Source organism: Corylus avellana, chromosome 4 (assembly GCF_965113065.1).
Source record: "Corylus avellana chromosome 4, dhCorAvel1.hap1.2, whole genome shotgun sequence".
Classification (NCBI taxonomy): domain Eukaryota; kingdom Viridiplantae; phylum Streptophyta; class Magnoliopsida; order Fagales; family Betulaceae; genus Corylus; species Corylus avellana.
In genome coordinates, this window is record NC_142493.1 from 24,186,426 (window position 1) to 24,201,717 (window position 15,292).

Sequence of the window (15,292 nt, forward strand, 5' to 3'; positions counted from 1 at the left end):
GTGGAACGCGTGAGGGTGTGTTGGGTTTTTGTTGTTTTTTTCTTGTTATATATATATATAGGGAAAAATTAACTTTATCTCCTAAAGTTTTAGGGGTTTTTCAATTTGAACCCAAAAGTTTAAAAATTGGCAATGTACCCTTCCTAATGTTTCAAAAATTTTCAATTTAAACCTTCCATTACTAATTTTCGTTAAATTGGACGGAAATTAAAATAAAAAAAAAGCCTGAAGGTAATTCTGTAATTTCATAGATTTCCGTCATATTTGACGGAAATTACTAAGTAAAAATTTTTGAAACATTAGGATGGTACATTGTCAATTTTTAAACTTTGAGGTTTAAATTGAAAAACACTTGAAACTTTAGGGGGGTAAAGTGAATTTTTTTCATATATATATATACATGAAAATCTTCTCTTTACATCTGCCGTTGGCAAGGATTTATGGGGTGAAGTTTTAGTCATTTTCTTAAATAAGAATATCTTCTTTTTGCATCTGCCATTGGCAGGGATTTATGGGGTGAAGTTTTAGTCGTTTTCTTAAGTTTTATTTCATGAATCCTGAAGAATAACAGAATTGGTTTCTGATCGATCTTTTGTTTCTTATGGTTCATTTCTAGGAACAAACCATAAACCGATGATGGAGGAGTTATTAGGCATAAAGAAGAATTGTCACTATGATAGAGGCAACAAATGAGATTGCGTTTGGTAAAGCACTAGTAGCGTAGATGAAAAAGCCAGGAAATCAATGATTTAGTAACGAATACAGACGTGATTTGTTGGATTGATCGAGACGGTGATATTTCTTAGATATTGTCTTGTAATAACCCGATAGGCTATTATTTGTGTCATAGATAATGTTTGAGTTGTAAAGATTTCAAATTGTATTTTTGACAATGTACATAGCATTTTATCTAATTTAATTATTATATCAATAAAGAGATAACTCGTTTAAAAAAAAAAGGGTGTATGGTAGTTTTTTTTTTATTCATCAGAATGAGTCAACTCGTGTAGAGTTGGTTCAATGAGATGCCTTCCTTTTTTATTTCTTTATTTTTAACTACAGAATTCGACGAATTGATTTGCTGAACTTGGCTAGGTGACACCGGGTTGACTAACTCGTCTGCTGGCTTGAAGAGAACGGTGGCTAAGACTAGCAAGTAGTGGTGGGTGGTTGGAGACGGTGGTGAGTGACTGTGACAGGTGACAATGGGGCATGGGGCAATGGCAGAAGATAGTTGCCAGGGATGGTAGCTAGCCAAAGACTGCAAGGGGAAAAACACATAGAAAGTTAAATAAGAGTACGTTAATATACATATTAGGACATTACTTCTATTCCAAAGCCTAAGCTAATAGGCTTGAGTTCACTTAAATATATCAACTACTATTTTTTCTTTATACTTTATCAATGAAGAATACAACTAGCAAGTGCATTTACAACAGAGAAAATGATATGAGGTAACTTTGAAAGGTGGCAAGATATAGTGGCTAGAGGTGAACGATTATGGTGACCAAAGATGATAGCTAGGAAAGATAACCAGAAATGAAGGCCGAGGCTGGAAATGGTGGCCAAAGGTAGTGGAATATAATGGCTAGAAGTGATTGGTGATGGTGGTGCGGTAACCGAGGATATCGATGCGGTGGCAAAATAATTTGGCCCACAATAGGCCATTAAAATTGGGCTAGCTAATGGGCTGTTGAAACTAGGCCAACTATATGCCCGTGGTGGGTTGATAGTTGGGCTGAATTGGGATTAGGCCGACTTGGGTTTTTGGAATGATCGAGGAGTGCTACACATTCTAAATTTTTCTTCTAAAAGTTAGTTCTTAAATTATGTGTTACCATCTCATAAAATTTATTATTTTGGAAAGTGTGTCATCAACTCATAGGATGGTGACACATCATTTGTGAACAACTTTTTTAAAAAAAGTCTTGGAATGTTTATCATTTTTCTTTTGGAATGCAAAATTACTTATTAAGGTTTTATATTCAAGTTTTTAACATTTTGAAAAAAAAAAATCACCAATCAGATATGGAATAATTTTAAGGATTTCAACAATTAGTTGTTGGAAAATAATGAAATTGGAGATTCAGAGAAGATTCAAATTCCAATAAGACTTGAATAGAGAAATTAAAATAGAGATAAAAAATGAAAACTTTTATATAGGAGTTTGTAATTAAATAAAATATTTAAAGACTTTTCATATTCTTAAGAATTAATTTCTTTAATGTTGGAATCCAATCATAAATTCATATTTTGTGGACAAAAGGAACCTCTATGTCTCACGTTATAGAGAGAGAGAGAGAGAGAGAAAAACCTATATCTCATGCAATGACGATCCAATTGTCAGTTGGGACTTAGGATCATAATTTATTACTAATTAACTGTTATTGTAAATTATGAAGAGAATCTTTGGTTGCTCATGATAAGGCCCAAAATATCTTTAGGTTCAACATGAGAATTTTATTTATGAATGACTGTGATATTAATTAATATATTATTTGATTTTCTTATTTAATCCTATCAATTATTTTAATACTTGTTTATAGAATAGAATGTTGGAGATCAATTTTAAGAGAATCAAACAATATTAATGCATTTCATATATAATTACTTATTTACCATAATTTTGGGCCTTAATTAAAGAATATTGACAGTAATTAGGACTGTAAATATTTTTATTATAGAATAAATCTTCTTTAATATTTATTAATTGGGGGATTAGGCTCGGCCGGCCCGACAAAGACAGATCACAGATTGTGTTTCCTCTTAAGCAGAGAGTACATTTTTTTGGAGAGAGATGTTACTGGCTGTTGTCGTTTGTCAGCATTGGCTGGAAAGGTTGGTCTTTGGTGCTTTGGCATTTTGAGGGCTTTAACTTTGACCCACTGAGCATTCACATTAATGGGCTGAATACTCAGTGAGAGCATGATTCACATTGTTGCTGCAGTCTAGAGAAAGAAAGAGGTGGTAATTTATATGATAATATGAGTTGGTTTTCTTGTCTCTTGTTCCAACCATTCTTTACTTGGTTTTCCAGTCTCTTTATCCCCACCACCAAGCTTTAGCTAAAGATGAGGTTCTTGAAAGAAAAATATAGTCAAGGTCCAAAGCCATTATTCCCTCCCAAACTTATTTTTCATTGGATGATTTCTACAAAAATAAATAAATAAATCGCTTATCCTTTTATATAATTGTTATGGATAATTACAAAAGACTAAAGAAAGAGTATCTCTACTTCACCCTCACTTTACCGCATAGAATATTATGATCTTATCCACAAACCGGAAGGATGACCAAAAAAACAAAGTATCAGAGAAGCTTGATAAACCACTTGGAAAAAACAAGAGAGAATCTGTTAGCTTTCAATAATAATGGAGGCTTTACTTCAATTACAAGTATAACTATCCATGATCTTGTACAAAAAGTAAAGACACTTTTTTTTTTCTTTTTTTTTTTTTGTCTATCACAATTTTATAAAAGGGAAAGCAATTCTTTTGTTGAGATCATAAAATGAAAAATAAGTATGAATGTCTTATAGTAATAGAACCAAGTAGAACAAGCAAGAGTGATATAAATATATTTGCTTGAAATACCCGAACGTACCTTGCAAACTTGTTTATAGACTCTTTCAACTCTTATAAGGATTGAAAATCATAGGAAGAAAGGCCTATTAGAGGCTCTATATGCTTATTACAGAAAACACTCGAGATAAATCTTATTATAAGACGCTTAAATTTATTTTTCATTCAATGATCTCTACAAAAGAGTTGCTTACCCTTTTTATATATAGATTGTGGATCAATCATTGTTAAAGAGGGATAAATGCAAAATCGGTCTTTATGGTTGGCTTAAATTACAAATCGCTCCATGTGATATCAAAATGAATTTAAAGGTCCTCAGGGTATGCCAAAAAAACAATTTAGTTCCTGAAGTCAAATTTAGTTAAAACATTTAACGGATTCCGTTAAGTGACATATCAGCGTTAATAAAATGATAACACATGTCACTCTTAATAAAAAAAAAAAAAAATGTAAACTTAAAAATAAAATAAAAAACTAAAAAAATTAATTTTAAAAAAAAAAAGAAAAAAGAAAAAAGAAAAAAAGAAAGGGGTAAACGGTAAACCCGTAGGCTAGGCCTGGGCTGTGAACCACCTCCGGCGCAGATCCTCCTAGTCAACTGAATATCCTTCGGCATGATGGTAACCCACTTGGCATGGATGGCATTGGTGTCCTCAAACAGACCTACCTGGTAGGCCTCAGCCGCCTCCTGAACAACCAAGACAACATGGCTCTGGAAACGCAGATTAGTCTGCAATCGATCAAAATGTCCCACACAACAAATCATTACCCAAAAAAGATTTAACCAAACCCATCTACATAACAACGCAAAAAAGAGAAAATATCACCTTGAAGTCCTGGGCAATTTCATGAACAAGCCTCTGAAAGGGAAGCTTCCTATTCAGGAGCTCGTTACTCTTCTGATACTTCCGGATTTCACTACATAACATTGAATGAAAATTAAGTGTTAGACTAGACAAAAACAATCTTATACCCATAACACAAATTCACTAAATAAGAGCAAAGAAGGGGAAAACCAACTCACCGAAGAGCAACAGTACCAGGGCGGTAACAATAGAGGTTCTTCACACCACCGGTGGTGGGAGTAGACATACGGGCAGCCCTTTTTTTTTAATTTTTTTTATATTTATATTTTTAATATGTTTATATTTTTTTTATTAAGAGTGACACGTGTCTTCATTTTATTGGAGCTGACGTATTACTTAACGGAATCCGTTAAATGTTTTAACACAATTTGACTTTAGAGATTAAATTATTTTTTTGGTATATCCTAAGGACTTTTAAATTCATTTTGATACTATAGGGAACGATTTATAATTTATGCCAACCACAAGAACTAATTTTGCATTTATTCTGTTAAAAAAAAAAAAAAAGAACTTTTACTTTTTGTAAAGATAACACTTGTTCGATGATTATTTTCTTATGATTAAAGTAAAGCCTCAGATAAGTTAGTAGATTCCCGCAGCTATCTATGTTACAACCGACGTGCATTCTGGCTCTACGTGATTTCTCATACCGGCTATAAATAGGGCATGCAACCTATTGCTGCAGCACAAGCCAACTTCTCTGTTCTTCCCCGAAGTGGCCAAGAGTTTCTAATAAGCTCTCGCGCTTTGTAATACACAACAGAATATCTGATACCGCTCACCATGTCAGACGAGCAGATCATGAATGAAAAGTTTGACGCTGGCTCTGTTTTTGCCATAGCAGAAGACATTCTTAAGCGAACCACCCATATTGTTGACAGTATGGTGCAGCAGGTATATATATATATGCTCATCACAGCTCATATGAAGTTTTCTGTTTTTCAGAGCAGTGTTTTGTTGTTTATTGTGTTGGAAAATTAGTACATTTGGAAGCTTATAATATAGCATGTTGAGACACCACACAACCCAAAACTTAAGCTCATGAGTTTGGGCCTAACAATACTATATTAACCACTCACATTTTTTATATATTTCTAATGTGAAATTCTATTCTTTTTACACTCACACATGTACTCAACAACATGTTCGAGAAGTAGCAAGTTGTAGTGATGGTACTGCCTGTAGTATATATCTTTGTAGTTCACTTGTTATGCTGAATTGTGTGTAATTGGTTTAGTTGTTAAGGAAAAGTTTATTCAAAAAAAAAAAAAAAAAAAAGGAGAAAGATGTTTCTTTTTTTCGTACGTTTTTTGGTATTAACTTTTGTCGTAACACTTTCTAGATCAATAAACCTCCCCAGCCTTGTCCTCTTGAAAATGGCAACGAGATGAGCATTAAGATTTAACACTCGTTAATTATTCTGGAAGAGAACAAGTAGATGGGATGAAGTAATTTTTAATTAGTTTAAATTGACGAAGGAGACGACACGTTTTTTCTTTTATTTTAATGAATTTCCCCACATACATATATGTTTGAGTTTTCAAACATAATTTTTTTATCACTTATTATAGGGTTCTCAGTCACACGAGGAGAAGTTAGAGGAAAAGGCGCCCAAAGCCAGCTTCAGCCCCACACTATACAAACTGATCAAGACACTTTTCTGCGAGCTGGTAATAATTACAACGTACCCCCTAAAATCGATGTTGTATCACAAGTATATTAATATACATATTTGAATAGTACTACTCTAGCAAACTCAAAAATTTAAGTTAATGAACATGGGTCCACTTATATATATTAATTACTGTTTTTCTTTATATTTAATTTTTTCAATTTAAACCTCAACACTAATAATTAAGTGCACTCACAACAATTTTCTTGTCTTTCCTTTAATTTTTTTTTGGCATATATATTAGGAATAATATATTATGAATCCGAACATTTTCCATAATAACAAATATATATGCAATGTCAGATGGCATGCCGGACACCGAGTGAGCAAACTGCCAACGAAACAACAAAGTCAATACTTACCAAACTCAAAAGCTATCCATGGGATGCCAAGGTTTTGCTAACACTTGTTGCTTTTTCTTTTGAGTACGGGGAATTTTGGCTCCTTGCCCAACTTCACCCATCAAACCCACTGGCCAAATCAGTGGGAATCTTGAAAAGAGTAGAAGCCATCTTAGAGCCTCAAGGTCTAATTCATAAATACAAGAAAGAGATTGGTGAACTTAACGAGCAGACTAAGGAGACATTGAAAGTCATCAGGTCCATCCTTGAGTTTGAAAAGCTACCTATCAATAATACAAAGGATGTACCAGCTGCATTATCAACTGCCATGGGCTGTATCTCAGAGGATGTCTACAGGGCTACTATAACTACTATTGTAGCTTGCACGACTCAGTTGTCTTGTTTGACTAGCGATGAGTAAGTTCTTCCATGCATGTGTTTGACTTTGACATGTACGTGCTATGTATGTTTGGGATGCATTGAGTAGAATTATCTAATGCAAATGTTCATGGTTGCCTGATTTCAGGGACAAGAAACGGGAATTATCTACCTTTGCTGATAAAAGCAAAAGCACCCTAGAAAATCTAAAGAAGCAGATAAAACTTCGCAATCAACAAATAGGTTAATTAGCCACTGGCGAATTTTAATTTATTCATAAGGAGCACATATATGCAATATTATAATGACTTAAAAATAGGAGGCAACAACACAACACTGACAAATTATTTCTTGTTTACTGCAGAAGCTTATAGGAAACTCGAGGAAATCATCCGAGCACCTACCGAAATCGTGGCGTTTTTGAAGGAACTGATATTCGCCAAGGATGATGTGCAGCAGCTTTTTGATGGTTCTACTGAAACGCTGGTCATCTCTTCGGGCACACTTTATAAAAAAGCTTTCTCAATTTTGTACCATATAAATTAAATTGCATCATTAATGGTTAATTAAGACAACGAATTGGTCACTCTCTTCTCCTTTTCACGCTTGTTCAAAACTTTTGCATTCATCAATGTACTGAATTGACTAGAGTCATGGTGACACCCCTAGCTAACACATTCATGCAATTTGTTGAATATTGTGCTACTTCATTCAAATTATAGGCAATTGCTACATCGATCACGAAAAAATCGATTTAATAGTTAATTTTTAAAATTGTACAGGTTAGCATCGACGAGCTGAAAAACAAGAATGTTCTATTGTTCTTTTCTGACTTGAACATCTCCTCCGTTGATGACATGATCTCAATTCTGAAGCCAATCGATGATGAAATAAGGAAGAAGGATTATCATTATAAAATTCTATGGATCCCAATTGTGGAACAGTGGAGTGATGACGAGAGAAAGAAGTTTGATACGCTGCAGCCTAAGATGTCGTGGTACATTATGAAGTACTTTTCTGGACCAGTACGTGGAATAAGGTTTATTGAGAAGAAGTGGGAATTCAATAATTCGCCTATCCTCGTGGTGATGAATCCGCAAGGAAAAGTGGAGCACCAGAATGCACTCCACATGATTCAAGTGTGGGGAATGAGGGCTTTTCCTTTCACTGAAGCGGAAGAAGAAAAATTGGCGAAGGATTCGAATTGGATAGGGGATCTAATGGCTGAAATTCAACCAAGTTTGCGGGTAAGGTTATTTTAAAAAAATTAGGGAAACTTCACTTAATCTCCTTAAATTTTTAACGCTTTTGCAATCATTAATCCCCCTAAATTTAAAAAATTTCAATTTAGTTTATTCAATTTTAAAAAGTTTTCAATGTCGCTCAAACTATTAAGGTTTAAGGTTAAATCAAACTGAGTATAAATGAAATGTCCCTTATACCCCCTACATTTAAAAACTATTTAAATAATTAAAAATTCTTTAAAAAAAACATGGGATCCACAGCTTAGCCGTTGGTCAGGCTGACAACAATTTTTTTTCTTCTTTTCTTTTTTAATATATATATTTTTTAATTTTTAAACATGATTATTTTAGGTCTTTTGGTGTTTTCTCTTAAGATTTAATAGAAAATCCTGATGAATGGGTGACATTGTAAAATTTTAAAAGTTAGATACACTAAATTGATATATATATAAGTTGATGGGGATGATTACAGAAGCGCTGAAAGTTGAGTAGAGAAGTTTCCTCTAAAAAATTGAAATGGATATACATTCATAAATATTGCGTTTACATGCTTGTACTTTCTCATTGCAAAATTCATAATGTGCATTCAAATGAAATTTGAGTTTTGACATATCTCGTACAAATCAGATCAAAGATGAGAAGAAGCACATTTTTTTATATGGAGGCACGGACCATGAGTGGATGAAACAATTTAAAGAGAAAGCAAGTGCCCTGGCGAATGATCCGTTTATAAAGGCAACATTTTCCATAGAGTTGTTTTCCTTACAAGACAACACCAATATCCTAAGGCGTTTTTGGAACAAAATACAAAGCCTTTTCTTCTGCAAGTGTGATAAAAAGACCATTAAAAAGTTGCTTTCCTTCAAGACTGAGGAAGGATGGGCTATATTGTGCACAGGGTCTAGAGTGGAGTTAATTGGTGATGCGAAGATCATTATGCGCTTCTTGAATGATTTTGAAAAATGGAAGGTTGAAGTGCGTGAGAATGGCTTTGAAGGTTGTTTCAAAGAGTACGATATCGATCACCGCTGCAGCCATTTTGTCATCTCATTCACTGCTGGACAGATCCCAAAGAAAATTGAATGCCCTCGTTGTCCCCGCTTAATGGAGTCTTCTGTCACGTTCAAGTGTTGCCATGGCCATGAAGATTGACGATGCTGCGAATTAACGTGCTGCATTAGATGGCATATATGCATGCAACCTCTCTAATTTAGATCTTTATTAATACCTCTACTAAATAATGGTGTTTGCACTAAGTTTGTAATGAATATCACTAATAGTATGGTGGAGTTGGTGTGTAATATATACTACAATAAAGGGCATCTTGATTGCGTTTGAAGCCTGATGCCTATGTTTGGAACGTGTGTATGTAATACTTTAATTTTCATGTTGGAGTTGGACGTTTGCTTCGTTATGCATAAAAGAAGAAAAATTCAATATTTGTGATTGTATTTCCTCACCTACCCATTTGTTGGATTTTCATTCACTTATATATGGAGTACATGCATATTACTCTGTAGCAGAAGACATTCACGAAGTAATGACTGAACCCACAGTAATTCTGTAGCAATACTACTCTCAATAGATTTATACTATACCTTAGTACTTGATCGAGACATGGTTGGTTGTTATTATAGAAATACATAATATGATAAATATAAAGCAGAATAATATGGAATAAAGAAAAGAGAGAAAAACACAGAAATTAAGGTGGTTTGACATATAGCCTACATTCACACACTAAAGCATCAATAGGCTACATATTTATTTGATGTATGATTTGAGTACATAGCTCTATTTATAGGACTTTGACATAATTTCAAATGCAAAACAAATCCCGTGAATTAAGGGTAATTAATAACAAATCAAATAAAAAAAAATCACAAATTAAATCTTAATTAATCAAAAGGATTTATATCCTTAACAGTTTTTGAGAGCTCCACAAAATTAATTTCGAACCCAAAAAGACACAATAAGCTCCCACGGAGCGTCCATTGTTTGTGAAGAAAATAATACTGAAATAAAATAAAAGCGAAAAAAAAAAAAAAAGACAAATCAATTTTTTGTGGATGATTCCTATTTATAGGGAGATAAAGAGAATACAAAATGGTATGGTTGATAAAATCAAATCATAATTGAATATATTTGATTTGATTTTATTAATTACAATCAATGCTAATATATTCCCATAATATCAAATCTCACACAATATATTCTAATATCCTTTTTCAAACTCAAGGTGAAAGATTATGAAATCTTGAGTTTGAAATAAGTTGACAATGATAGGCGGTAGAGGAAGTTTGGACCTTTAGCAACAATAGGTAGAGAATCTTCAAAATTATAAGGCCAATCATGGGCCAAGATGAAAGCGAACAAAGAGCTGAAATGAGGCCAACCATAGGTTTGAGTTTTAAACATTAATACAAAGGCCATACATAAATGGGGCAACTATATATGGGCCATATATGAGAGCTAACTATGGGCTGAAATTGGCCTGAGTTTTTAACAATACCACGAAAGCCAAATAAATAGGGCCAACAAACGGCCAAAATATAGGCAATTTGGCTTCTTTTTTTTTTTTTGGCATGTTCAACTCCCATCGTAGCCTTTTTTTTCTTCTCATTTTTATTTTTATTATTATTTTTTCATGGAACGAACCAATCCAGCGCAACTTCGCACCACACAAACAATACCTCACTTTTTTTTTTTTTTCCCTCACAACCTCAATCGAATTGCAATCGGGGGAATATCAAGCATTTAAAATGAGAATAACCCAACTACTTTGATTGTTGAAGGGATTTTTGACGCTGCTTTGGCTTGACTTCATCTAGGCTTCTAGCATACCTCATCGGCTATGGACTTGTGGGCGTGAGCGCAAAAGCGTCGTGGATCTTAGAACCAATTTTTCCCAAGGGGATGTCGTCTTCCTTAGTTCTCATTCTTTGCCAGATGGAAGAGAAATTCCTAGAAGACAAAGTGGCTACATAACACACAAGTACTGAGACAACAAAAAAAGGAGACGGCGCTTGCGTTGAGAACCGAACAAAAGTGGATATAAAATAAAATAGACAAATGAATTTTACGTGGTAGGTAGACTAAGGATGAACCTTGTGACCTAGCTCATAAAGGAGGATCTATTAATACTTTTTTGTGTGCTCTGGAGAATATAATGGAATCATCATTTACTGTAAATGAATCACCTAAACAGGATGCTTGAATTAATGTCTCAAGTTGATCATATTAGCACTCATTATTGTTTACATTATAGTTCCTCCAATCGTTAAGAGTTAGCTATAAGATGGTAAGATCGGCTGTGGAAGGAGTTGGTGGTCAGTTTATAAGTGTGAGAAAAAACTTCACTTTTTGAACTAGCTTTTGGGGTTGAGAGAGATCCAAGACTACTCAGCACTGATGTCACTCTCATGTAGGGCTCGATGTGTAAGGAGAAGATTGTTGGGGTTATCCTACATCGGTTGTGGAAGGGGTTGGTGGTTAAATTTATAAGTGTGAGGGAAAGCCACACAAAACTACTCAACAATAACGACTCACGAAAAAGCAATAATCATATATGCGATATCACTCCAAAATAACAAGTCAATTTGAAGCTTTCTTAGAATCTATTATAAAGTTTAGTTTTACCTAGTAACTATGCAATGTGAAACTTATTACTTATAACTATCTTTATAAACCACTCATTATGTGTAGACTACTTCGATCATCTTCTGATCAATATGAACCGAGGTATTACAGAGACTGTGATGCATTTGAGTTTGTCCAATTAATGTGGTTGCTTTTGGGTGATGCAGTACATATGCTTTCTTTGTTTGCTTTTGTTGGCCTAATTGAGCAAATGCTCCCAACTTTCAATGATTTGTTCTTCAAATTGTCACAGGGATGGTAGCTTACCTGTTTCATTTATCAAAAAGTGTCTTGTGAAAAAGTTGGATCTTGCTAGCGAGGCTGAGGTAACTTTTCCCCTTTGTCGACAAAAAAGAAAATTTTCTGTATGGCGCATCTTCTTCTATACTCAGGTTGCAATGGGAATTTGTTGCTAAATTTGAGTGCTGTTAAAAAATCCTTACAGGTGGAGATCTTGTTGTGGGGTTAGCCATTGATTTCTACACAGCAACTTCACAACATGTGGTTGCTGATTGTTAAATTATCAGTTATCTCAAAAGCTTAAGCTGATAGGAAGATGTAAATTTAATCACTTAACCGTTACTTTAACACTCACCCTCATGTGTGGGCTCAAATTTTCTTTTAATAGGTGATGCTGAACACGTGTAATATTTAATTGAAATGGGGGGTGAATTGACGGATTCAAGATTCGTTCTCAGGACTTTTGACTCTGATACCATGTTAAATTACCAGTTATCTCAAACGCTTAAGCTGATAGGAAGAGGTAAATTTAATCACTTAACCATTACTTTAACACAGACAAAACCAATATCAGAAAGAATACAGACATTTGTGGGTAGGTCAGCCAAGGATTTCGTGATGGTTCTGTCATATGGTCGAAGCGCTTAGCCCCCATGAACATGTTTCAATGATGCTTAGAGTCACCTCTATCTCCACAATGATCTCAGTCAAGGCAATCCAAGGCAATTTTAATCTTCCCAGCATGCGTTTACCTGGAAAGTCTTCAATTCCCCTATGTTTTGTTGCATCCACGCGTGCGTACCTATGCCATATTCATGGCGTGTGGCGTTGACATGGGCTACATCTTTATTGAACAACTTTTTATTGATAAAACAGTGATAAATGCCTATTTACAGGCCATATGAATGAATAATATAAGGAATTTAACTCGCCTAATAGGACATCTCAGATTTTAATGTGCCTTTCAAACTCAAGGTGTAATTGACATTGTTTTCGCATAGCAGTTTTTTGTTTTTTTGGAAACTTCACTTTGAACCCTTGAACTACCATCACTTTTGACAAGCTTTCCTCAAACTTCAAAACTTCTCACTTTATACCCCTAAACTTTCAATTTCTATCACTTTTGACCCTTCCATCAATTTTTGCCATTAAAACTTTTAAAAAGACAAAATTACACTTTAATTTTATTTTTATTAAAAATGAAAAAAATGAAAAAAAAAAAAAAAAAAAAAAGGTTATAAGGGGGCCCAACCATGGGTCACCTTGTGATTTTTGTAATATTTTTAATTTTTAATTTTTTTTTTTTTTTAATTTGACATGGTTGGATAAATCTGGAATTTTATAAAATAGTCAGGAGTATAAACGTCATTGTCTAGCTTTTAGTATTTAAAATCTAACGAAGGGGTTTAAAGTAATAGTAATTGAAAGTAGAGGAGTCCAAAGTGAGAGGTTTTGAAGTTTGAGGAGGGCATGTCAAAAGTTGTGGTAGTTTAAGGGTTCAAAGTGAAGTTCCCTCCCCCACATCCCCTTTTTTATTATTATTATTATTATTATTATTTTATTTTATTTTAAACTACACAATTTAACGAGATGATTTGCTGTACTTGGCTAGATGACTACGCGTTGACTGACTTGGCTGTTGGCATGAAGAGAACGATGGCTAAGACTAGCAAGCAGTGGCCGGTGGCTTGGAGACGGTGGCGAGTGACCGTGACAAGTGACAAGTGACAATGGGACAATGGCAGAAGACAGTAATTGCTGGGGATGATAGCCATTAGGGAGAAAAACATGTAGGAAGTCAAACAAGAGTAAATTAATATACATATTAGGATACCATCCACTTCTAGTCCAAAAAATTAAGCTAATAACTTCAGTCACTTAAGTATAGTAATTACTCATTTTTCATCATACTTTATCAATGTGTGACATAATACTCACAAGTGCATTCATAATAAATTTTTTCCTCACTCGTGATTCTTTTCCACATTGACCAAACTTCCTCTCATGTATGAGTCATTTACACAAGAGTGTCACGCATGCTCTTAAAGCTACCACACTGTTTTTGTCGGAGTTAAACCAAAATCGTCGAACCAAGATACTCGTATCAATAACAGAAGCTAATTAGGGCTAATACCAATTGTTAGGGGGAGAAACATTTAGGGAGTCAAACAAGATCAAGTTAAAATACATATTAAGACATCACTTCTAACCCCAAAGCCTAAGATAATGAGCTTTTGTCCACTTAATATATTAACTACTATTTTTTCTTTATACGTTATCAATGAATGACACAACACTTATAAATGTACTCACCACATAGACAACGGCTGGAGGTAATTTTATAAGGTCATTAAATGTGGCGGGATATAATGGCTAGAGGTGATTGGTTAGGGTAATGTAAGATAGCACGCGGCGTGCCATGCACGCCGCGTGCAGTGGATCACTACTCGACTGGTTATGGTGGCCAAAGATGATAACTAGGAAGCGATAATAAGAGATAAGGCCGAAGGCCGGAGATGGTGCCCAAAGGTGGAGGGATACAATGGCTAGAAGTGATCAATTATTGTGATGTAGAAACTAAGGACATCAATGCGGTGGCTAGATAATCTGGCCAACAATGGGCCATTAAAATTGGGCTAGCTAATGGGTTGTTGAAACTGGGCCAACTATATATGGGCCGATGGTGGGCAGGGAGTTGGCCCAAATTAGTTTAGCCTTACATGGCTATGCTTACTATTAAGAAGTGCTCCATAAGGCTACACATTTATTGAATTACTTTTATTAATAGTACAAGGACAATGCTATTTATATCCAGTCATATGAATGTGTTTTTTTTGTTTTTTTTGTCATGTCCGCACAAGAGAGGGGAGAGGAATTCGAACTAATGACCTCCACTTCATTAAGTGTGGTCCCAGCCGATTGAACTACTTCTTGGAGATGTATTAGGATTCTGTAATTGGCTTATTGGGTGTCAAAAACTGTACTTTATGTTTTTTGGAATTTGGGTACGTTGTTATGGATTGTGTTTTGTCAAGATAATTTTGCCATAAGAAGAAAAGGGGAAAAAAGCCATTCATGTAAGTTTTAATTTTATATATTTTCTTTTTTAATTTTAAGAATAATCTGAGAAGGAGAGAAGAAAACAATGAGGAATATAATTTATAAACAAGGACCATACTTATTATTTAAGCAAATTAAAGAACATAATTAATTTACAAACTAGGACCATAATTAATATATAAACAAAGATTGATCGTGTTTCCTATTAGAAACAGGGAGTACTTTTTTGTTTTGTTTCCAGAGAGATGTTAATGGCTGTCGCTGTCGGTTG

General features: G+C 34.4%; 1 protein-coding gene across 1 annotated transcript; it reads left to right on the forward strand.

Annotated features, from left to right (window-relative positions):
• The first annotated feature begins 5,230 nt into the window (after positions 1-5,230).
• LOC132178255 (protein SIEVE ELEMENT OCCLUSION B-like) lies at positions 5,231-9,234 on the forward strand. The gene is made up of 7 exons (XM_088515659.1): positions 5,231-5,341; positions 6,019-6,117; positions 6,423-6,877; positions 6,987-7,081; positions 7,203-7,324; positions 7,621-8,085; positions 8,710-9,234. Exons 1-7 carry the CDS (start codon positions 5,231-5,233, stop codon positions 9,232-9,234), a joined length of 1,872 nt encoding a protein of 623 aa, XP_088371785.1.
• The last annotated feature ends 6,058 nt before the right edge of the window (positions 9,235-15,292 follow it).

What these genes read in the sequence shown, in the direction of transcription:
- LOC132178255 (XM_088515659.1), top strand. Translation starts at nt 5,231, where the DNA reads ATGTCAGACGAGCAGATCATGAATGAAAAGTTTGACGCTGGCTCTGTT. An exon ending in TCTTGTTTGACTAGCGATGA is followed by an intron (nt 6,878 to 6,986) that starts GTAAGTTCTTCC and finishes GCCTGATTTCAG; the next exon opens with GGACAAGAAACGGGAATTAT. An exon ending in ACTTCGCAATCAACAAATAG is followed by an intron (nt 7,082 to 7,202) that starts GTTAATTAGCCA and finishes TGTTTACTGCAG; the next exon opens with AAGCTTATAGGAAACTCGAG.